Raw genomic sequence first — 24,988 nt, 5'->3', positions numbered from 1 at the left:
TTCCTTATAGTTCGCTTCAGTGCTCCCAAGTAATCCGCCGCATCCCCGCCGCTAAACGAGGGCTGCAGAGCCCCCAAATCGCCCGGAGGGCAATCCGCCGGCATTTCCTGGAAGGGGCAGAGCTTTCAGCTTCAGCTCTTCCCCAATCGCCGCACGGATCGCCGCCTCTCCCCGCCCCTCTCTGTGAAGGAAGAGTGAGAGGGGCGGGCAGAGGCGGCGATGCGCCACGATTGTGAAATTCCTTATGCGGCCCAGCCTCATCCTGACTTTGCCTCCTGCGGCCCCCAGGTAAATTGAGTTTGAGACCCCTGGCCTAAAGTCTAGTTAGTGAAGTTATCCTTTAACATTTCATAAAAAAAATGTATGTCCCATTCTTGGGCTTACATGGGGTAGAAATATAATCTCATTATATATGCAGGATATGCCTCCCGCATCGATAGTGCTGCACAGCGATTGTGCCGTTACTGTGTCTCAGTGCAAGTATAGCAGTCCGGTCTGACTGATTGAACACAGTGCACTCTCCTCGCTGCTGAGGTTTTATCTCAACAGTTATTACCGATCAGGAACAGAGTGCCTAAAATACAGAAAAACAAATGATATACGTATGTGTGTAATGCGATATCGGTTAAAGATATGGCACAGCAAGCATGTAGTACAAGAGGCTACATCAAGGAATACTTTCAGGTAAAAAGATCATAACTAACCAAACAATAATAACTCAAAACGTGTCACTGAAAATACACGGTCGTTAAATATAAACCATAAAACACAAACGTTTTCATATAACGGGAGATAAGAGAGAGGAAGAGATTTGGCACGCGCTCACAGGCGAGTTCAGCTAGGAATAAATAAATACAAACTATATTGAAAGTAAAAGTAAATATTCAACACAAAAATATAATGTAATGGCACTTAAAAAAAAAACAAAAGAGAAAAAAAAAAGCAAACCAGTCACGCCTCGTCTAACTTTACAGTAAACAGGTGTCTGCAAACGCGTTTCCCTTTTTACTGCTACTTCAATCTCTGGAAATGCGGACACATTGTTATCACTGTCGTTGTGTCCACTGATTAGGTTATATTATTAACTCTAAAGTGGTTCTAACCCCTCCCCCCCATACGGAATGGGGGACGACCCCTCCCCCCACAGTTCAAGCAATGATGTCATACTGAGCTCGCATGTGGGTCGCGATTGGCTCCTGAAGGGGAGGGCCACCAGTTTATTACAGCAGCCCATCCATGACTTAAGGGGGAGGGCACCCCCAACAACCCTCCCCCCCCCCCACCTTCTCCAGTGAATTAATTGGTGGAGGAGGAATGGTTTTGGCAGCAGAGCTGGGGGTTTGCGGGGGTCCCTGGGTTACCTAGTGGGAAATGTCAGAGGGGAGGGGTCAGGACAGCCCTAATCAAACTGAAGTGGCTCAAAGTGACTGTGGCTCCATGGCTGTCTGGACGGATGATGGGAGGGTCATAAGACTCCCGAAGGTGAGTATAGTGGGATGTTTAGGTGGGTGTAGGAGGGAGATTGGGGTAGTGGGGGGGGGGGGGGCAGTTAGGAGATAGGGAGTAAAATATAATTCATGAAATCGGATTTTATACTGACAACAGTCATAGATTGCACAGGTGCAACAAGAACAGTGCAAGCTATAATGGCGGTAGCCTTCTCTTCCTCCTGACACAAAAGAGCATATTAAAGCACTCTGTGTTCTACTCTAGTTGTTTTTGAACTCAGGGGTCCATAAATCATATTAAACCAACTCTCACATATAGTAGACTACTTATACGTGTAGCCTGTGTATTCTCCAGCCCCCTGTGCTCCCCCAGGACCAAATTCATGCAGAGAAAACTGGTGCGACTCAAAGCGACCAATCTCAACTTTCACAAAAAGGGGCGTGTCCTTTGGGACAGGCATACATTTATTTTTTTCACTGCAAGTCTGGAAATCCCTACAGCTGCATTAAGCGACTGTCTCACGGGTGCGTCGCAGGTTTTTTTTTTTTTTAATAGTTTTAATTTTTTTATAAATAATGTTCCACAGGTAGATAAAAGTGAAGGACATAAAAATACGTGTTGAACTCAGAGGAGTTTTTCGTTTAAAAGTGCGCGGGTTTAAATAGTATGATTACAGCTGTAAATATGTAACGCTAAGGGCTGCTTCACACCGCGAGCCAAAACGCTGCGTTTCGTGGAACCCACTATGTGCGTTATACGATCCAATCGGATTATAAAAAGTCACATAATCTTTACACTATTGTAAACCGTGCACGGATGTTTTTATGAGTGCGCTGCATTTGTGATGCGATTTTCCCAGATCGCCATTGTCTTGCCTGACGCAGGTTTCGTAGCACATAATAATCGCATAGCCATCACACCGCTACTGTATGCGATTTTTCTATGATTCAGCAAATTAAAATATAATCCCATTTTTTCTTTCTCCCTTCGTAAAATGCAAATACACCACAATCGGATCATAGTGGAATCGTAGCACAATCGTTGTTGTGAGAAACGTGATTGAATCACAGCAAAATCACGTTTCTCAGGGGAAATCAGCCCTTAATTATAAGGTCTGTTCAGGCATGTGGCGACGTGTGTGTTGCGGTGACCGAACGCAAACTCACAGCACGCCCGATAATGTTGGACACAAGTCAGACTGGATAGAATAGTAAGGTTCTTATGACAAGTCCGATTGGAAGTGTCATGTGACAGCTTCCTGTACTTCTCAGAGACTCCAATGGCGACATTTCCTAGACAGTGTCTCTGCTCCTCCCACGAGGAGCTGATGAAGGTGTTAGGCTGAGCTGAGTCATGTGACATGTGATGTATACCCCAATGGTCATATTTCCTAGCCTGTGATTTTTCCCCTCCCACGAGGAGCTGATGAAGGTGTTAGGCTGAGCTGAGTCATGTGACAGCTTAATGTATACCCCAATGGTCATATTTCCTAGCCTGTGATTTTTTCCCCTCCCACGAGAAGCTGATGAAGGTGTTAGGCTGGGCTGAGTCATGTGACAGCTTAATGTATACCCCAATGGTCATATTTCCTAGCCTGTGATTTTTCCCCTCCCACGAGGAGCTGATGAAGGTGTTAGGCTGAGCTGAGTCATGTGACAGCTTAATGTATACCCCAATGGTCATATTTCCTAGCCTGTGATTTTGCCCCTCCCACGAGAAGCTGATGAAGGTGTTAGGCTGGGCTGAGTTATGTGACAGCTTCCTGTACATCTCTGACACATCAAAGGTGACATTTCCTAGACAATGTCTCTGCCCCTCCCATGAGAAGCTGATGTAGGTGTCAGGCTGGGCTGAGATATGTGACAGCTTCCTGTACATCTCAGATACACCAATAGTGACATTTCCTAGACGTTTCTCTGCCCCTCCCATAAGGAGCTGATGAAGGTGTCAGGCTGGGCTGAGTTAGGTGACAGCTTCCTGTACATCTCGGACACACCAGTGGTATAATTTCCTAGATGATGTCTCTGCCCCTCCCATGAGGAGCTGATGAAGGTGTCAGGCTGGGCTGAGTTAGGTGACAGCTTCCTGTACATCTCGGACACACCAGTGGTATAATTTCCTAGACGGTGTCTCTGCCCCTTCCATAAGGAGCTGATGAAGGTGTCAGGCTGGGCTAAGTTATGTGACAGCTTCCAGTATATCTCGAACACACCAGTGGTATAAATTCCTAGATGGTGTCTCTGCCCCTCCCACGAGGAGCTCATGAAGGTGTTAAGCTGGGCTGAGTTATGTGACAGATTCCTGTAGCATCTTGGACACACAATGGTGAGGTATGTTTGTGGCTTCAGTACACCAGAGCCATCGCCACAGCAGGATGGGGAGGACTTTCTACCCAAAAAATGTCACCACCAGCGTTCCACCTGAGAAGTACCAAAGTCCATCACATGATCCGGTTCACCAGCCAGAATATTTAAAGGACAACAGTAATGAGAGTGAGAGGGCTGGTTCAGACGGACGCTTGTGCAGCGTTTACCGCCAGCGTTCAGGGCTTGGCGTTAAACGCTCCCATTCAAGTGAATGGGAGCGTTTGTACCAAGCTTTTACGCGCGTTTACACGAACGCGGCGTTCGGGTCCCGATTTTCACTGGCGTTCAAGGAGCCCCTGGAAGTTACATGCTGCTTCCAGGGGCGGTTAACCGCGACTGGTAATGTCCCCCTAGGGGAAGAAAAAACGCGACCGCATCCGAACGCAATGCGAACGCTGCTGAAAGCCCGAACGCATTGCCACCGCGACGCCAATGAACGCGACGCCTCCAAACGTCCGTCTGAACCAGCCCAGAAGCTGTCACATTTATTTCCTTTCAAGCAATACCAGTTGCCTGGCAGCCCTGCTGATCCTCTGCCACTAATACTTTTAGCCATAGCCCCTGAACAAGCATGCAGCAGATCAGGCATTTCTAACATTATTGTCAGCTCTGACAAGATTAGCTGCATGCTTGTTTCTGGTGTTATTCAGACACTACCACAGCCAAATAGATCAGCAGGGCTGCCAGGCAACTGACATTGCTTAAAAGAAAATAAATTTGGCAGGCCCCATATTCTTCTCACTTCAGTTGTCCCTTAAGCATTGGTTTGAGGTGGACTATAAAGGGTAACTGAACAATCACACGTTTCTGCAGACAAGGCCCCGTGATCAATGATTCCTATAATATACACCTAAACTTGACATGAGAACACAGCAGCGCCCTCTTCCTGCTGATCGCAGTACTCCGCGTGACTTTCCGTCCACTGGCTGGTCAATGAGGCACTAATGAGACTGACACGCATACAAATCTCATGCAAATTGCAGGCAACGTGGAACTGAATTAATCGAAACCTGCTTCTTGACGATTTCTGATTGGCCCAGTTCTACTTTAAGTTATGTGTATCTCACTGACTATCTCAGCAACGCATTAAGTCTCCACTCCGCTCAAAGGACTGAAACCAACATCTAACAGCTTAGAAAGTTACCTTTTATGTGTCAGATGAGGCTCCTGCAGATAAAATTCCCCCTTTATAGGGAAATGGCGTGTCTGTTAACAATAAACACACTGAATTGGACAATGGCCTTTTTTTTTTCCAAATTCACTAAGATTTCCCTCATGAGGCAGAAGTTTGGTAATCTACCGAACAAACCTGCCTCAATTCACTAAGCCCTGCTGTAAGTGTCCCTCACCAGCTGTGGAGCAGGTCAGCGGTGAGGGCTGGAACCCACAAGAACGTTTTTTTGAGCATTTTGGCAGCGCTGCGATACGCTAGCGTTTTGCCAAAACGCTCAGCTGATGTCAATGGATGGGGCAACTTCCACAGGAACGTTTGCGTTTCCCAGAAACGCAAACGCAGGACCTGCAGCATTTTGGGAGCGTTAGCGCTTCAATGTAAAGTATTGAAACGCTAGCAGAAACGCTCAGCAAAACCTAAACTGAGCGGTTTTGCTAGCGTTTTGCGTTTCAGCACACTGTAACAAAATTAAAAATAATTCACAGGACCAATCAGGATAAAAACGCGAAACGCAAAACGCTACACAACCGCTGAGGAAAAAAATACACTGTTGCAAAATGCGACCGAAAACTCGCATGAATCCGCTTGCAAACCGCTCAGGCAAAACGCCAGCGGTTGCGTTTTGCGTTTGCGGATTTCAGTGGGTTCCAGGCCTGAGGCAGGGAGCTGCGTGTATGAGTCTGGGTTTTCTGTCCAGAGCATCCCTTTAGATCAGTGGTTCTCAAACTAAGGCCCGCGGGCCGAATGTGGCCCCCTGAGGCTTTTTTACCGGCCCTCCACACACAAACTATATTACTTATAGTTGCTGTCAACTACATCTTTAAATATTGGTGGTCCGCATATAGAATAGCAGTGCTGGCTCCACCCATCCACATGGAAGCCAGATACCAGGATTTCGCTGGTTTCCAATCAAATTCCGCATCAGGTGACATTGCTGTCCAATTGGACTGCAGGTTGTTATCTGGGTATGCTTCACTGTCTGGCCCGCAAAGACTTCTACATCATCTTATGTATACTCCGGCCCCCCAAGCAGTTTGAAGTATGTTGACCCGGCCCTCCACCCAAAATGTTTGGGGACCCCTGCTTTAGATGTTCTGCAGCCACCAGGGGGAGCTCTGAATAACAATATACAGATATTCACATCTAAAGGGATGCAGAAAATCCTTATAAAATGTCTCCTCCTCCTGCTCTGCCATTCTGAAGTCCCGCCCTCCAGAGTATCGGACCAAATGGGGTGAGAAGCAGGGCTGTGTGGCTCTCCCTATTGGCTGCCTGGCTCTCCCTATTGGCTGTCTGGCTCTCCCTATTGGCTGTCTGGCTCTCCCTATTGGCTGTCTGGCTGTCTGCTACATCTGTCAGTGATACCGCATAGAGAGAGTGAGTTATCGGCTGGTCAGAGCTGGAGGTAAATACTGAACGCTTTTACTTTATTTACGGAATGCGTTAATCTTTGTGAATTGCAATTTCTTGGCTTTTCTTGAGGTATTTATCGCACAAGTTGGTAATTTACCTCACTAATCGTTAATCTTGCTTTTCAGGGTAGTAATAGGTTTAGTGAATTGGCATTTGCCAAGGTGATCAGTAAAAGGTGCGTACACACGCACTACGGCTGCCAACGACGGGTCCTTCAGACCCTCCCGCTGGGCGGACTTTCAGCCGACAGTAGTGCGCGTGTATGCACTGTCGGCGGATTGATAAGGCTGGTAGATCCGTTCAGTGGATCATTCAGGAACAGCCTTATCAGTCCGCCGACAGTGCGTTCACATGCACTACTGTCGGCTGAAAGTCCGCCCAGCGGGAGGGTCTGAAGGACCCGTCGTTAGCAGCCTGGTGCACCTTAAACATCAGCTGTTTTCTGCATTGCTGAATGCGCTAATGCTTAGTGAATTGGACAATGACTGTGCCATATGTCAGTGCTATGCAAGTTATTCTGTCCTTTACATTTTTCCCGCCTTGCATTGTGCAGTTTGAAACCCCAGGGAAACTTTGTTTCGAAAAGCAAACTTTCCCTCTGATCGCAGCGATAGCGCGGGTCACATGATTGCAGTCACCATCCGTGTGCAGCAGCTGCAGCGCAATCCTGGAGAGAGAACTGTGCGCAGGAAACAGCACAGACAGAGATTGGGGACAAGTTCCAAATCCCACAAAATTCAGAAATTTCGCACAGAATCCTGAATTTTGTGGATTTCTGAGTAACCTGGTGCACATAGCAGGATGCATTGCAAGGGTTCCTGGTCACATGGTGGAGTAATGGGCACTCTCTCACACACCCATAAGGCACTTAAGTGTTTACTGTCTCTGGAAAAGAAATCTATGTGACATCAATGTGTACGTAGCTTAGAGAGGACTTGTAGTGACTTGTAGTGCGATGACATCAATGTGCATCTACTGTATAGTACCAATCCTACCTACAACTTGCATGCGTTCCCCATTCTTTTTCCCTTCATTGGATAGGTTAATAATCCAGGGCCATAAATCACAGTCTCTCTGTAACTCTTTCTTCCTGATACCTTATAAAAAGGTAAAAAAAAACAGTGTGTGTCTGTGAGAAACTCCTGATAGCAGGAAAGTGGTTCAACAGGTCATCATTGCTCTATATGGGAGCTGAATAACCATAACAAGCAGCAGCAAATGCCGATACGATTGATTCATCCTCCAACCTGGATTTCTTACCCTTAAAAGCAAAAGAAGAATAAGAGATTGCATGAAAGTCTTTTTAAAGGTGTCCACTAATGATCCAATTTCTAGCAAAAAAGTAATTCGAGCAATCAGATAATTCTGATCGGAAGTGAAAAATCATAATACATCGTTCACTACACCATCAACCAACCAATCTTTGCTTCCTGTCCATCACAACTAACAAGAAAATCCGAGGTTTGGTTCAACAAAAATCCAATCGGATAACTGTTTTTATGATCGTTCATTAATGATTGTGCCAATCAACGGAGATAACAACCAATCCGATCACATCCAATCAGAATTATCTGTTTGCTCGAACGATTTTTCGCTAGAAATTGGCTTGTATAGTGGCCACCTTTAGGATTAGTCCTACTGATAGAATGATCTCCTTGATGTACTTGCACTTCAGGTCCACTATAAGAGGCAAGGCACTAAAACCTGTGTGCAGACAACACTTTGTGCTGTAGCTCTATGTCAACAAAGGGCCTCTGCTGTCTTCTCATATGTCCTTATAGAAGACAAGAATGATGTGTATCATTGATCAGGGGACACTGTTACAGAGAAGTACAGTTATCCTGTAACGCACGTGCAAATACAAACCTTCATTCGGATTTACAGCAAAATAACAAACAAAAACAAGAAAAACCTTGCTATAAATATGACATAGCTAGCGAGACAACCATGGTGAGTAGCAGGCCTTGCAGTGGTTTCGCGGCGGACGCACAATGTCACATGTCACATGTACGGCTTGTCTGATTTGAAGGCCATGTTCTCCATGTCGTGGCAGTTTTTCCCGTTGGAGTGCTCGCTGTTGTAGTCGTGGGTGTAGGTGGTGCCCTGCGCCTCGCTGATGGAAGATATGGTGTACGACGCCGACCGCAGACCTTCTGACTGGATGAAGCTGTTGTTCCCAAACTGGATCTTATACTGGTTCCAGTGTCTCTTCAGCACGGCTTGTACCTAAAACAACGTAAAGACAAGATAATGCGATTAGATACCGCAGCCTGGATAGGAGAGGCAGCGATACGCAGCGGACGAAAAACACGCACAGGAGACGCCGGTACACATCAGCGACATGAGACGGGGGGACAACTTGTATTTCCTATCCATTGGTAAGTATACAGTATGTCTTCTTATTTAAAAAAATGCATAAGGTTTACTTTAACCATTTCAGTCCGTGGGGATTTTTCACCTTATGCAACAGAGCAATTTTCACCTCCCATTCATTCGTTAATAACTTTATCACTAATTATCACAATGAATTGATCTATATCTTGTTTTTTCCACCACTAATTAGGCTTTCTTTGGGTGGTACATTTTGCTAAGAATTATTTTTTCTAAATACATTTTAACAGGAAAAGTAAGAAAAAAATGGAAAAAAAAAATGCATTATTTCTCAGTTTTCGGCCATTGTAGCTTTAAAATAATACATGCTAACCTAATTAAAACCTATGTATTTTATTTGCCCATTTCTCTCGGTTATTACACCATTTACATTTTGTCCCTATCACCAGTGGTGCTCAGCAGAGCTCGAATATTCGAGTAGCTCGAATATTCGAGCTCTTTTTCAGCTATTCGAGCTCGGTATTCGAGCTCCGAATAGCTAGAGCTATTCGAATGGGCTATTCGAGTAAACTCGAATAGCCCATGAGCTATTCGAGCTATTCGAGCTAACAGCGCTATTCGAGCTCGAATACCGAGCTCGAATAGCGTCATAGCCCAGATTGATGTCCTTAGAGCCAATCAGAGGGCTCCCAGGCCCTCTGACGGCAGCCAATCACAGAGGGGGACCCTGGCCAGCCCCTACCCTATAAATAGCGGCCGCCATGTTAGGTGTTTCCGTCCTTGCCTGACTTTGTACAGAGAGAGATCTGCTCCTTTGTGCGTTGGCTTAGCAAGAGCTTTATTGTGGTCAATCACCTAGCGTTTTTGCTCACATACACCTCCTATATACACCTATATTGTTGTTAGTTAGATAGACATTGTATTTTAGTTAGTAGCTTTTGTGTTACATAGAGACAGCTGCTGCAGGCTTACAGCTTTAGGCCTCAGGGCCTGCCTGTGTGGGCAGCTGTTCTCTCCTGTCCTCTGTTAGTTTATTTCTCATCTATACCAGTATTTCTGCTGTCCTTTAGTACTAAGTGATTGTATTTTGTATTGTAGTTATATACTGTAACTGTACTAGGACACTCACTGTCACTGTTTGTTCATAGCTCCTGCGTGTACGTGCACTCACTGTCTGTAGTGTACACACACTCTATTTCCTTGTGATTACTACTGATTATTGTAACTTCTAGTTGTACTTCCTGACTGTTACTACTTACTTACTGTACTAGGGACACTCACTCAGTCTCTGTTCATAGGCTAGCTCCTGCGCGTGTTTGCGCGTGCGTGCACTCACTGTCTGTAGTGTACACACACTCTATTTCCTTGTGATTACTACTGATTATTGTAACTTTCTGCTAGTTGTACTTCCTGACTGTTACTACTTACTTACTGTACTAGACACTCACTCAGTCACTGTTCATAGGCTAGCTCCTGCGTGTGTTTGCGCGTGCGTGCGCTCACTGTCTGTAGTGTACACACACTCTATTTCCTTGTGATTACTACTGATTATTGTAACTGCTAGTTGTACTTCCTGACTGTTACTACTTACTTACTGTACTAGACACTCACTCAGTCACTGTTCATAGGCCAGCTCCTGCGCGTGTTTGCGCGTGTGTGCACTCACTGTCTGTAGTGTACACACACTTTATTTCCTTGTGATTACTACTGATTATTGTAACTGCTAGTTGTACTTCCTGACTGTTACTACTTACTTACTGTAGTAGGGACACTCACTCAGTCACTGTTCATAGGCTAGCTCCTGCGTGTGTTTGCGCGTGCGTGCGCTCACTGTCTGTAGTGTACACACACTCTATTTCCTTGTGATTACTACTGATTATTGTAACTGCTAGTTGTACTTCCTGACTGTTACTACTTACTTACTGTACTAGACACTCACTCAGTCACTGTTCATAGGCCAGCTCCTGCGCGTGTTTGCGCGTGTGTGCACTCACTGTCTGTAGTGTACACACACTTTATTTCCTTGTGATTACTACTGATTATTGTAACTGCTAGTTGTACTTCCTGACTGTTACTACTTACTTACTGTAGTAGGGACACTCACTCAGTCACTGTTCATAGGCTAGCTCCTGCGCGTGTTTGCGCGTGCGTGCACTCACTGTCTGTAGTGTACACACACTCTATTTCCTTGTGATTACTACTGATTATTGTAACTGCTAGTTGTACTTCCTGACTGTTACTACTTACTTACTGTACTAGACACTCACTCAGTCACTGTTCATAGGCCAGCTCCTGCGCGTGTTTGCGCGTGTGTGCACTCACTGTCTGTAGTGTACACACACTTTATTTCCTTGTGATTACTACTGATTATTGTAACTGCTAGTTGTACTTCCTGACTGTTACTACTTACTTACTGTAGTAGGGACACTCACTCAGTCACTGTTCATAGGCTAGCTCCTGCGCGTGTTTGCGCGTGCGTGCACTCACTGTCTGTAGTGTACACACACTCTATTTCCTTGTGATTACTACGGATTATTGTAACTGCTAGTTGTACTTTCTGACTGTTACTACTTACTTACTGTACTAGACACTCACTCAGTCGCTGTTCATAGGCTAGCTCCTGCGCGTGTTTGCGCGAGCGTGCACTCACTGTCTGTAGTGTACACACACTCTATTTCCTTGTGATTACTACTGATTAGTGTATTTTCTAGTTAGTGTACTAGGGGACACACTCACTGTTCACACTTACTGATTACCGATTTTTGTATTTTGTATTTGTACTGTAATAATCACTTAGCGATCTAATCATTTAGTGATTAGTGTCACCTCACCCAACAACCCACTCCATTAAAGTACCCCACTTTTCACCCGCAGTTTTAAAAAACTTTTGTGTTTACGCCCAAAACATCTAAGAAGTGGCAGCCAGCGCGGTTTGGGCAAGGGGAAGGGCAGCAAGGGAATCAGGAGGAGAGGGAGCAGCATTGTGGCAAGCCGCGGCCACGCCACCATGCACAGTTCCGCAGCAGCAGCAGCAGCGTCAGTGGCTAACATTCCTCCCATAGCCACTGGCCGTGGACGCCTTGGGCGCCGCCCAGCAGGAGCAACTCACGCTGCAGAGACACAGCAGCAGCAGCGTGTAGCACCTGCTCCGATTTTCCTCCAGCCGGGTCGGAAACGTCCCATTGAGGAAAAGGATGCAGACACTGTGGTGCAACTGATGACGGAGGATGAGCAGCCCGCCATCAGCTCTGCATCCGAGGCCTCCACCCTCACCACCCTCACCACCACCACCACCACCACCCCTGTTCGCAGCAGCCGCCCAGCAGGGCCTGGGGAGGAGGCCAGTTCACCGTCAGTCGCCGACCTGTCACTCAGCACTCTTATGACCCCAGGCATGATGCGTCAATTGTCTGCTGTTGTTGGCGATTTGGAGGAGGAGATGCTGATGGGCACTTTGGGGGATGAGGGATTGGACAGCAAGACTGTGGCGACAGTCAAGCAGCCCATCCATGCATCAGGAGAGGAGTTTGGGGGGTCATCATCCCAGCAGGACATGTTTCAGGAGGGGGAGGATAATGATGACACGGTGACAGACAGAGACTGGGTGCCACCAGCTCCAGGGGATGTCGTCATCAGCAGCTCTGAGGAGGAGGAGGAGGATGCGCTTGTTGGCCTTGCAAGGAGGCGCATCATTGCAAGCATTGGCAGCAGTAGGCAGGTCCCCCAGCCTGCTGGTGTCTCAGGCTCAGCAGCAGCAGCAGCATCTGCCAGTACCACCACCAGCCGCACCCAAGCCCCCCCCCCAACCACCACAGGGAGACAGGCAGCAGCGGTTCCATGCCGTAGGGGGTTGTTTTTGTCACCAATCTGGCGCTTTTTCACCATGCCCACTGTGGACAGCAAGTACGCCACTTGCAACCACTGTCAGCGGAAGTTGAGCAGAGGTGCAGACCCCTTAAAGTTCAGCACCAGCTCGCTCATCAACCACCTTGCTGCGAAACATTTCCACCAGCATGAGGAGTTCCAGAGGCTGAAGGCATCTGGTGCTGGCAGTGACACCACACCCATCACTGCACAGCCTTCAGCAGCAGCAGCAGCAACAGCAGCCACCCGCCCTCCTGCTCCTCCAGCAGCACCAGCAGGAGTGCGGAAACGCACTGCTCCTCCCCCCTCTGCAACTCCTGCCGCCGACACTGAGGCCTGTTCTGGCAGCCAGTCCTCAGTGGCCTCCTCTGCTGTGTCTGCTGATTCCCGTGCCAGCAAAAGGCCACGCCAGAGCCTTTTGAGCGAGTCCTTCCAGGGGGTGGTTAGGGCTCTGCCTCCCAGCAGCCGTCGCGTGCGGCAGCTGAACGGCTTGCTGGCACGGGCCATGTGCTCCCAACTCCTGCCGTACACGCTCGTGCAGGAGGGGAGCGACATGCGTGCGCTGCTTGCTTGTGCAGCCCCAGACTGGCAGCTCCCCAGCAGACACTTCTTCGCCTGCAAGGCCATTCCTGCACTGCACCGCTTTGTGATGGCCAATGTGGAGCGAGGGCTGGAGCACGCGGTTGGTGAAAGGGTCCACGTCACCATGGACTCCTGGAGCAGCCGCTTCGGGACAGGCCGCTACCTGTCCTTCACTGTCCACTGGGTCAGCTTGGTGGAAGGGGGTGAGGATGGGAGAGCAGCAGCGGGCACAGCAGCAGCAGCAACACAGTGGGTGGTGCCACCCCGCAGGGTCAGGGGAACTGCAGCAGGTTCCTCCGATCCTCTGCCATCCTCCGGCACACCTGGCCAAACCCCCCGCCTCAGCAGCAGCGTGAAGGCCCGCCACTGCCAAGCGCTGCTGCACTTGGTCAGCCTTGGGAAGACCAAGCTGACGGCAACCCATGTGTTGGCCAAACTCCAGGAGCAGGAGAGGATTTGGCTGACCCCCAGAGGCCTCAGAGTCGGAGAGGTGGTGGCCGACAATGGGGCCAATCTGGTTGCCACAATAGACAGGGGAAACCTGACCCACATCCCCTGTCTTGCCCACGTGCTGAACCTGGTGGTGCAGAAGTTCTTGCGCACCTACCAGGGGATGGGCGAACTGCTGGAAACGGCAAGGAACGTTGTGCGTCACTTCCGGCGCTCGGCTGCAGCCTGTGCGAGCCTGGAAGACGTGCAAAAGGAGCTGGAGCTGCCACGCCATCGGCTGATCCTTGACGTTCCGACTCGCTGGAACTCCACCCTGGCGATGTTGGAGCGTCTGGTTAAACAGAAGCACGCTGTCAACCAGTACCTTGCCCTGGCCACTGTTTCCACCGCTCAGAGAAGGGACAAGACCAGCAACATCCCGTCCATCGTCCCCGATGATGACTGGAGGCACATGCAGCAGGTGTGCTTAGTGCTGGCTCCCTTTCTGCAGGCCACTAACATGGTGAGCAGGGACCATGCTATGGTCTGCGAGTGGGTGCCCCTGGTTTGTCTGCTGAACAGGGCCCTCGATGCTTTGCTGGAACAGGGAGCGGCAGCCTTGGACCAGCAGGAGCGGCAAGCAGCTGCACAGTCCACCTCTGAGGGGGAGGAGGAGGAGGACTTGGTGGAGGTCCCTGACCTTGCTGCTGATGAGGGGGATCAGCACAGTACAGCTGAGTTGGTGCGGGGGTGGAGAGAGGATGAGGCTGAGGAGGGAGAGGAGGAGGATGAGGACAGCACTGCCGCCGATGTGCCAGCACACGTGGCCCGCCTCTTCCCAATGGCAGCGCACATGCTGACGTGCCTGCGCAAGGACCCCAGGGTGATCCAGATGAAGCAGAGGGAGGACATCTGGATCAGCATGATGTTGGACTCACGCCTCAAGGGGAAGTTGAGCCAGTTCCTGCCGCCTGCAGGAGGAGACCCAGCGCAACAAATAAGGAGCTTGCAGCAGGCCCTTGTTGAGCGCTTGGAGGAAGCCTTCCCTCAGCCTTCCACCCCCACTGTCCAGCCAGCACAGAGGCAGCAGCAGGTGCCTGCATCCAGCAGCAAGCGCCCCACAGACCTGCTGTCTCTCAGCAACGAGCTCTAAAGGACTGTAGAGGCTCCGGCAGCAGTGACTAGAGAGGAGGTGCATGCAGCAGCATCCTCCGCCGGTCACAGCCAGCGCCTGACCCGAATGGTGGCTGACTACATGGGGTCCTACAGCGGGCTTGACAGCGATGCCCCTGTTGATCCCATGGAGTATTGGGTCAAGCGCCTGGAGATCTGGAGCGAGCTGGCGCAGTACGCCCTGGAAGTGCTGTCCTGTCCCCCTTCCAGCGTGCTGTCCGAGCGCTGCTTCAGTGCAGCTGGTGGCGTGGTCACAGAGAAACGCTCACGTCTGTCTCACAAGTCTGTGGACAGACTGACGTTTCTCAAGATGAACCAGGCGTGGGTGGAAGGCGAGTTCCTGGCCCCTGTTGTCGGCGAGAGGGGGACATGAACTGAAGAACCATCGTTAATGTGCCTTACCACCCTTTACCACCTCCTGGCTCCTGCTCACTAAGCCAGCCTGGTTCACTTTGACTATTACGTCGCCTGCAGCCACACATTTTACACCTACAGTGGGCTGCTGTGTACTGCCCTTCTGCTGTCTGTCTGTGTTTCCCACTGTCAGGGTACACAGATTTACCTTCTGCTGCCACTCTGCCACCAGCTATTACGTCAAAAAATAGCTATATCTGTGTAATTGGTTGTAAAACCAAAACTACAAAACCATTAAAAAAAAAAAAAGGTTTGATTTTTCTGAGGTGCCCGGGTTGAAAACTGTGTTGTCCCAGTTGTGTATTGGACACAATGTGGGCTGCACGACCGCTGTCTGGGACCTCCTGTTGTGTTTATTTACGCCCTGGTATCACCGCTAGGTACCAGGGCTATTATGTCACGCTGCCTTCCTGCTGCCACACTCACACTACTCCTCCATTCCTCCTGCTGCTGCTGCTGTCTGTCTGTGTTTCCCACTGCCAGGGTACACAGAATTACCTTCTGCTGCCACTCTGCCACCAGCTATTACGTCAAACAATAGCTGCTCACATAATTACTCCTCCATTCCTCCTGCTGCTGCTGCTGCTGTCTGTCTGTGTTTCCCAACGCCAGGGTACACAGATTTACCTTCCACTCTGCCACCAGCTATTACGTCAAACAATAGCTATATCTGGCTGTGTAATTTGTTGTAAAAACAAAACAAATAAACCATAAAAAAAAAAAAAAGGTTTAATTTTTCTGAGGTGCCCGGGTTGAAAACTGTGTTGTCCCAGTTGTGTATTGGACACGATGTGGGCTGCACGACCGCTGTCTGGGACCTCCTGCCTGCTGTGTTTATTTACAGCCCTGGTATCACCGCTAGGTACCAGGGCTATTATGTCACGCTGCCTGCCTCATGGACTGCCTGCTGCCACACACTCATCCTCCTCCTCCTGCTGCTGAATTTACCTCCTGCTGTCTGTGTGTTTCCACTGCCAGGGAGCACATACAATGGCGCTTCCAACATGCGTGCGCCACCAGCTATTTGTTACGCTCAAAAATAGCTGCATTTCTTTAAAAAAACAAAAAAATATATATACTTTTTATTAATACTGTGTGATATTATATTTAGAGGTGACCGGGTTGAAAACTGTGTTGTCCCAGTTGTGTATTGGACATGATGTGGGCTTCACGACCGCTGTCTGGAACCTCATGCTGTGTATTTACGGCCTGGTACCACCGCTAGGTACCACACAGCCTATTATGTCTCGCTGCCTGCCTCATTGACTGCCTGCTGCCACACAATCATCCTCCTCCTCCTGCTGCTGCTGCTGAATTTACCTCATGCTGTCTGTGTGTTTCCACTGCCAGGGAGCACATACAATGGCGCTTCCAACATGCGTGCGCCACCAGCTATTTATTACGCTCAAAAATAGCTGCATTTCTTTAAAAAAATATATATAAAAGAGAAATAAGTGAAGAAGACGATATAGAAAAAGAAGGAGAAGAAGGAGAAGAAGAAGAAGGAGAAGGAGAAGAAGAAGAAGAAGATGAAGAAGAAGAAGATGAAGAAGAAGAAGATGATGAAGAAGAAGATGATGAAGAAGAAGATGATGAAGAAGAAGATGATGAAGAAGAAGATGATGAAGAAGAAGAAGATGATGAAGAAGAAGAAGAAGATGAAGAAGATGAAGAAGAAGAAGATGAAGAAGATGAAGAAGATGAAGATGAAGAAGATGAAGAAGATGAAGAAGAAGAAGAAGATGAAGAAGATGAAGAAGAAGATGATGAAGAAGATGAAGAAGAAGAAGACAATATAGAAGAAGAAGATATAGAAGAAGAAGATATAGAAGAAGAAGAAGAAGATGAAGAAGAAGAAGAAGATGAAGAAGATGAAGATGAAGAAGATGAAGAAGATGAAGAAGATGAAGAAGATGAAGAAGAAGATGAAGAAGATGAAGAAGAAGATGATGAAGAAGAAGATGATGAAGAAGATGAAGAAGATGAAGAAGATGAAGAAGATGAAGATGAAGAAGAAGATGAAGAAGATGAAGAAGAAGATGATGAAGAAGATGAAGAAGAAGAAGAAGAAGACAATATAGAAGAAGAAGAAGAAGAAGATATAGAAGAAGAAGATATAGAAGAAGAAGAAGAAGATATAGAAGATAAAAAAGAAGAAGAAGAAGAAGAAGAAGTATATACAGTACTGAACAAAATTCTGGACACAACTTCTCTTTCCACTTTTTTTTTTAAAGGAACATCCCCACATAATCACTTGCTGTTGTTACTTGGAAAAAAAGATGTTTCTTGCATCATTCACCCTCAAAACAAGTGTTGGAAGCTATTTAAGGCCAATTCGAATAGTCAGCTCGAATAATGAGCTCGAATACCGACTCGAATAGTGAGCTCGAAGTCCGAGGTCGAATCGAATAGTAAAAAATATTCGACTCGAATATTCGACTGAATTCGAATAATTTACTATTCGAATTCGACCAAACTCGAATAATAAAAAGGGGTATCCGAGCACCACTACCTATCACAATGTATGGCGCCAATATTTGATTTGGAAATAAAGGTGCATTTTTTCAGTTTTGCGTCCATCACTATTTACAAGCTTATAATTTTAAAAATGGTCGTAATATACCCTCTTCACATGCATATTTAAAAAGTTCAGACCCTTAGGTAACTATGTACGTTTTTTTTTTTTGTTTTGTATTGTAATTTTTTTTTTCATAAAAAATTTTATTTGGGTAATTTTTGGTGTGGGAAATAAACAGTTAATTTTAAATGTAAAAGTGTGTGTTACTTGTACTAAAAAAAAAAAATATGTAGATGTAGTTTAGATGTAGAGGGAGGGGGGGGGGGCGCGATCGCCCGCCGTAGCGCGCATTAACTGTGCAGCAGCTGCCTGGACGTGAGGATCATGTCCAGGCGGCATAAATGGTTAAAGAGGACCTGTAGTGAAAATAACGTAATAAATACAATTGCTTATTTTTTACAATATTAATTTATAGATGATTTAGTCAGTGTTTGACCATTGTAAAATCTTTCCTCTCCCTGATTTACATTCTGACATTGATCACAAGTGGTGACATAGTTCTGCCAGGTGATCTATACGGAATGTTTGTTACTGAGGGTAGGAACGCGCTAGGCAGAATCGCATAAGCGTTTTCTATAGCACGTAGTGAAAAACGCATATGCAATTCTGCCTAGTGTGTTCCTACTCTGAGGGTTCTATGCACAGAGGGAGATGCTGCTAGCTTGGCAGTTGGAAAAAGCTGCTATTTCCCACAATGCAACAAGGTTCATAAACAGCAAACTGTGTGGGTCATGACATCACACTGTGGGAGGGGTTTCATCACAATATCAGCCATACAGCGCCCCCTGATGATCCGTTTGTGAAAAGGAAAAGATTTCTCGTGGGAAAGGGGGTATCAGCTACTTATTGGGACGAAGCTCTATCCTGGGTTAGATTTCCTTTTTAAGTACATTAGAGATAAAACCTTCATGACCTGGGTATTATAGTTTCTCTCCAGAAATGAACGAAAGAGGCACTCTATTGGCGAAAAAAAAATAAACTTGCGCTTAATCGATAAAGCTTCTCAACACAACATGTTTCGGGGTTTTCCCCCTTCCTCAGGTGTATTATAGTTTCTCCGCACCTTCTGCCATCCTCACATGCCTCATTTGTGTCAGTTTACATAACTTGTGTAAACCAACCAATACGGCTAATCTGACAGATCGTGTTCTGAATCCACCATCCACCTACACACAATCTATCACCAACAACGACCTGCCACTGAGATGTACGACTGCATGAGAACTCACCTCCCCATTGAAGAAACAAAATATGGTGGCCACCAGCAACCCCTGCAGGAAATACAGAAATAGACATTAGTAGCAGAAACTAAAACCACAAACACAATCTATGCAGAATATGATGAGAAAGCACCTCAGTACAGGAATAAGTGAATGAATAAGACCACAGAGTGAATGCAGATTACAGATTAACATCGGTCAAGCTCCTGTGTAGAAATGGATGGCCAACTATGATTTATAATTAAGAAACATTCCCAACACTAAGCTGGGTTCCATGCATCATGTGCGCCATAATCAGGTTTTACAACCTATTTGCACTAAAGGTGCCATATAGTACTCAATTTACCTGTTTGATTGACCATTCCATTCAATAATTATAACAGATCGGCTGAGAATTGTTCCATTCTGCTCTATTGATGGAAATTGTCTGATATCTGGCCGAATTGACGGATCTACTGGATAGGCAGGAAGGAAAACATTGGTCGATCACAAAGGAATCGGCGAATGTTCACAGGATTTTGAATGAGACAGAATGGATTTTTGGTGTCAGAGCATGGAGGCACAACAACGCTCAGACCGATAAGTGAAGGAGAATTGCATAGGATCTTGCTGGCAGTGTGTGGGCCACTAGATGATTTAAAGTCGATTGCTTAATCTCTCGATGGAAAATCCAGTAATGTATGGGCAACTGTAATCCATCTAGGGTTAGATTTCTTTTCTGCTTCTGTTGTGCCTATAAACTATTTTTGGTACTGAGTTTTGGTGACTGAGCATAAGACAGAAATGCTGAGAACTATCCCTGTTCTGGGCATAGTGCTGACATTACTAGGAAGATAGTTACATGTAGCTGACAGCTGTCACTATGCCCAGGACAGAGAGAAGGTTTCAAAGCATCAATTTGTTGTTTTATAATTCAAACCACACTGGTCCTTTTATCCTGGTTCATTTTCCTTCATATTAACATATGAAAATTAGAAATACATCAACGTAAATTATGGGAATAAAGTTTAGAGTCAATTAAACACATTTTCAGTAGAAAAATACATATATTTACACAGATCTTTACATCAGTCCTGAAAGAAGGACAGATAAGGAAAAAAAAGGGACATGGATTTGGTTCCCAAAGAGGGACTGTCCCTCCAAAAGAGGGACAGTTGGGAGCTATCCAAGTATTTGGCATTGGTTCTTGGCATTTTGGCCTCGCGTTGGGTTTTGGGCACCTAGGGGGACACAGAATCGTGAACGCAACTGACGTTATAAGCTACACGCAGGGTCTCAGAAAATGTGAGCGAACATGGCACGGACACAGGTAATCAACAGTAAATGCATTGGGATGAACATTGCCAGCTTTAGTGGCGGTGGAATGGTGCTAAATGCCATGCACAGCCGCCGGCAGTTGCCCGTCTGAACCAGCCCTTACACTCCTTTAGGCGATTCTTCAGTGCACAAACATTAAAGCCAAATTCTAAAGGAAAAATAATATTATTAATGTCCTTTCCCCATCACTTCCTGTCCAAACAGGAAGTGGTGAAATCTCTTCCTGGGTGGCCAAGACAACAGCTAATAAAGTATCTGTTTTTTTAAGAGTAAAGGTGCCCATTAGCAGTACAATCGCCCAAGACTGACCAATCCAATTGTTACCATCAATCGGAAGAAATTTGTTCGGGCCCACAAACAGAAGAGGAAGCTCAATCGATCCAATTGTGCTCACTGGAATAAATCCAGAACAGGACAATCACTAAATGTCATCGATCGGTACCACCATCTATGAGCCATCCGATGGATTGTGTGGTCGATTGGTCAGAGATTGTACTGAAAATGGGCACCTTTGGAATCCATGACTACTAATATCCTGGAACTGAGGGCTCAAATGTTATTAGATATGTTATGCAGTCATACCTGGTAGTTCATGAGGATGTGCATGACGTAGTCATATACTTCTTCTGCTATACGCCCCTCCGGTCTCCATGGCAACAGCACAAACTGGATGCCCAGCAGGGGTACCAGGATGAGGGTGGCTCGGACCGCTTTCATGTACAGGTTAGATTCCGCTTGATGGGTGACCTTCAGTTTTGTGATTAAAACCCGCACGATGTTCAACAGGAAGAACAGATTCACCTACAAAGACAAAACAGAAATAGACATGAGCGTTAGGAGAGTGTCTAGCCCCGCCTGTTATGTGATAAACACGAATGGTGAATGTTGGAATAAATGCATCAGCATTCAGGCTTAAAGAGAACCTGTACTGAGTAAAAATATTTAAAATAAACACATGAGGTAACTTCAATTGAACATTTTATAGTTACCTCCCCCCATCAGTTCCTCTCAGAAGCTCACCATTTTCTTCTGACAATCATCCCTTCCAGTTCTGACAATATTTTGTCAGATCTGAAATATATCAGTTGCTGTCAGTAAAATATCAGTTGCTGTCAGTTATAGCTGAGAGGAAAACTGATGTAGAAAATGTCTGGCACTGTAGTTTAATGTGAAAGCAGCAGGTGTACATAGCAAGTGAATCAAATGGCACACAAATGAATGTGCATGACAGATGGTACTTATCATGCTCTGTGCTGGAGTGGAGGGGCACTGTGGGCGCCAGTGGGTGCACGGCCTTACGACCATTTCACATTGGGGTGAGCCTTGCTTCTTCGGAGGCCAAAACGTGCACATGGAATGACTTGTGTATGTTTATTTTGACTTTATATTTTCAGTTCAGGTTTTCTTTAAACTATAGCTGTGTGTCCTTAAATGGCCACAAGGTGGCTCTGTGCATTGTTGTTGATAGGCACTGCAGGTTCAGTGTTATCTACTGCTACTCTATGGTTCCTTTTTTCATCATGTGGCATTACTGAGTCCTTCTATCCCAGAGTAATAATACACAAGTGAAGCTTTCTTAAAAAAATATTGTGCTAAGTGTTCCCTGTGGGGAAACAATAATTTAACGCAAGCTTGGCCTTCCCTGATGAGCCGGCTGGAATAATGGAAACAGCCTGATTTATAACGGACCACATTAAAGAGGAACTTTAGCTAAGAGGGGAAAATATTAATCAGTACATTTACAAAGTGAGGAGATAAACAATAGAATTACCAAGAAAGGTTAGATAAACTGGGTTTATTTACTCTAGAGAAAAGACGCCTTAGAGGGGATCTAATTAACATGTATAAATACATCAGAGGGCAATATAATAGCTTGGCGGATGAGCTTTTTGTCCCTAGGTCTTCTCAAAGGACTAGAGGACATGATCTGCGCATGGAGGAAAAATGTTTTAGCCATTGATTTAGGAAAGGGTTCTTTATAGTAAGAGTGATGCATTGCCACAGGAAGTCATTTTGGCAAACTCTATACCTGCATTTAAAGGGGGCTTAGATGCTTTCCTTGCATTGAAAGACATCCATGGCTACAATTACTAGGAATGCCCAATGATGTTGATCCAGGAATTTTATCTGATTGCCATCTGGAGTCGGGAAGGAATTTTTCCCTTTTGGGGCTAATTGGACCATGCCTTGTAAGGGTTTTCCGCCTTCCTCTGGATCAACAGGGATATGTGAGGGAGCAGGCTGGTGTTGTACTTTGTTCTCTGGTTGAACTCGATGGACGTATGTCTTTTTTCAACCAAAAATAACTATGTAAATAACTATGTAACTATGTAAGAGCGATCAGGAAATGATTGATATTCGCCATGTAATTTGTTCATATTGTTTGATTCATATGAGCCTGAGGGTCATCATCTTCCCTGCCTGCAGACATGGAAAAAAAAAAAAACAACAGATGGCACCAACTGCTATTATCTATAACCACACCCCTAACAATGTGATAAGCTAAAGGGTTGTTTTTTCTAATAGATATACATATGCACAGTGGGAGATACTAGTTTCTTGGCAGTTGGAAACAGCTGTTATTTCCCACAATGCAACAAGACTCACAGACAGGAAACTGTCAGGACCATGGTCATGTCAGCACACTGTGGGAGGGGTTTCTCCACAATATCAGCCATACAGACCCCCCTGATGATCCGTTTGGGAAAAGGAATAGATTTCTCCTGGGAAAGGGGGTGTCAGCTACTGATTGGGATGAAGTTCAATCGTTAGTTACAGTTCATCGTTAAATGGCAATGGTCATGATCAAAGAGGATTTTCCCCATCCTGCATAAGTTATCTTGTAGGAGGAGCAGCCCGCCAGTGATAGGTATATACGGCATACTCTGAAAACCTGTGTGGTCATGTGATCAGCAATCACCTGACTTGGGCAGCCATTAGGCCTGGTACACACCATGCAACTTTCACTTCCGATGCTATTTCCAATGAAGAAAATGATCAGATCGGCAAAGATTACACATCCTACTGATTGCCAATGACCAATCACAAGCTCAGAGTCTTTCTCCATCTCAATTAAAAGTATTGGACATGCTGGACAATATCGATTAAAATATTGGCTATCATTCTATGTATATGTGCTTTTTGATTCCTTGGCCAATCGGAAATACGATTGGAAATTTGGAAAAATCGCCTAGGTGTGTACACTAGCTTTACACTATCCAATCAATGTCAGATCTGAATATTGATATGATCACTCGCTCAAATAGGATCTGAAGTAAAAAATAGCATGGTGTGTCCCAGGCCTTAGTAGCAAAAGTAATCAGCTATCTCTACTGCTTCCTTATACTACCCTCTAGTGGTCAGTTCATGAATCAGTTCATGAATAAATACAATGGGCTTGATTCACAAAGCGGTGATAACCCAGTTATCACGCCTAAAAGACTTTAGGCGTGATGACCTTTTCACCACTGAGTTATCACCGCTTTTTCCTGCTCTTCGCGCGAAGTTACCGCGCGTACGCGCGCGCAAAGTCCCATAGGGCTTAATGGGAGCTTCGCGCGAAGCGTCGGGTGCTGCGCGCGCACTTACGCGCGTACGCGCGGCAACTTCGCGCGAGTTTCTTCTTATCATGCCTAAAGTGAGTTTAGGCGTGATAAGGGCCTTTTCACCAGCGTGCAAACACTTTGCACCGCTTGGTGAATCAAGCCCAATAAATTAATTTTTAAAAAAAAAACATTGTTGCAAATCCTATACACTATGAATCTGAGATGAGAGGTATATGGAGGCTGCCATATTTATTTCCTCTTAAAGGATACTAGTTGGCTGGCCGTGCTGCTGATCTATTTGGCTGCAGTAGTGTCTTAATCGCACACAAGAAACAAGCATGCAGCTAATCTTGTCAGAAACACCTGATTCGTTGCATGCTTGGTTAGGGGCTATGACTAAAAGTATTAGAGGCAGAGGGTCAGCGGGACAGCCAGGCAACTAGTATTGCTTAAAAAGAAATAAATATGGCAGCCTCCATATCCCTCTCACTTAGGGAACACTTTAAGCCTAATAACTGCTATTGTACCACTGTGGTAACAGCACCAATTTTTGTTTTGTTGGGGTCGCAACACAATCACATCTTTGTTTGAATTTACCACACACGATTTTTCATGTGAATTTGTAATTGTGCCAAACTACGATAGAATTAGCTATGAATGCTGTATGTGGAGAAATAATGTGCAGGAAACCCAAAAACAGAAACTTGAAAGACCAGAAAAAAAAATCCCACATTTCTAGAGACTTGTTTACTCTTCTCTACGGTTTCACGCTATTTGGCAAAATGCACATGATTTTAACATAAGAACGCCGTGCCTAAGTGTGCTGCTTAGTAGCAAGGAAATATCGCGCATGAGAAATGAAATAACATTTTCTAAAATAAATCAGCTTGGAGCACTTGCAGGTCACTAGTTAAATTGGCGGTTAAAAGTTTGAATTAAATGTCATATCAGGAATGCGTCTTACCTGATGCCCATCATTACACTTGGCAATGACTACCATGGCTGCCATTAAATATTTGGTGATTTTGCTTCGTAAACATGGATTTTTGTCACCAGCTAAATTCACGGAGGAGAAAAATAAAGCCATACTCTGCTTTTAGGCTACTTTCCCACCAAGACGTTGCGTTTTAGGG

At 46.0% G+C, this 24,988-nt stretch overlaps 1 protein-coding gene across 1 annotated transcript in view; it reads right to left on the bottom strand.

The window, feature by feature from the left end:
* Positions 1–8,251: 8,251 nt before the first annotated feature.
* The window catches only part of CALCRL (calcitonin receptor like receptor), a 95,094-nt gene continuing 78,357 nt past the window's right edge, over positions 8,252–24,988 (bottom strand). The window contains exons 11-13 of the mRNA XM_068235004.1: positions 20,893–21,111; positions 19,003–19,044; positions 8,252–8,628 (exon numbers count right to left, since the gene is read on the bottom strand). Coding sequence (XP_068091105.1) covers positions 8,404–8,628; positions 19,003–19,044; positions 20,893–21,111 — 486 coding nt within the window. The 3' untranslated portion in view covers positions 8,252–8,403. The remainder of the gene's footprint in view (positions 8,629–19,002; positions 19,045–20,892; positions 21,112–24,988) is intronic.

This window comes from Hyperolius riggenbachi, chromosome 5 (assembly GCF_040937935.1).
Source record: "Hyperolius riggenbachi isolate aHypRig1 chromosome 5, aHypRig1.pri, whole genome shotgun sequence".
NCBI classification, from domain to species: domain Eukaryota; kingdom Metazoa; phylum Chordata; class Amphibia; order Anura; family Hyperoliidae; genus Hyperolius; species Hyperolius riggenbachi.
Note: the sequence above shows the minus strand (reverse complement) of the source record. Positions and strands in the feature narration are given on the sequence as shown.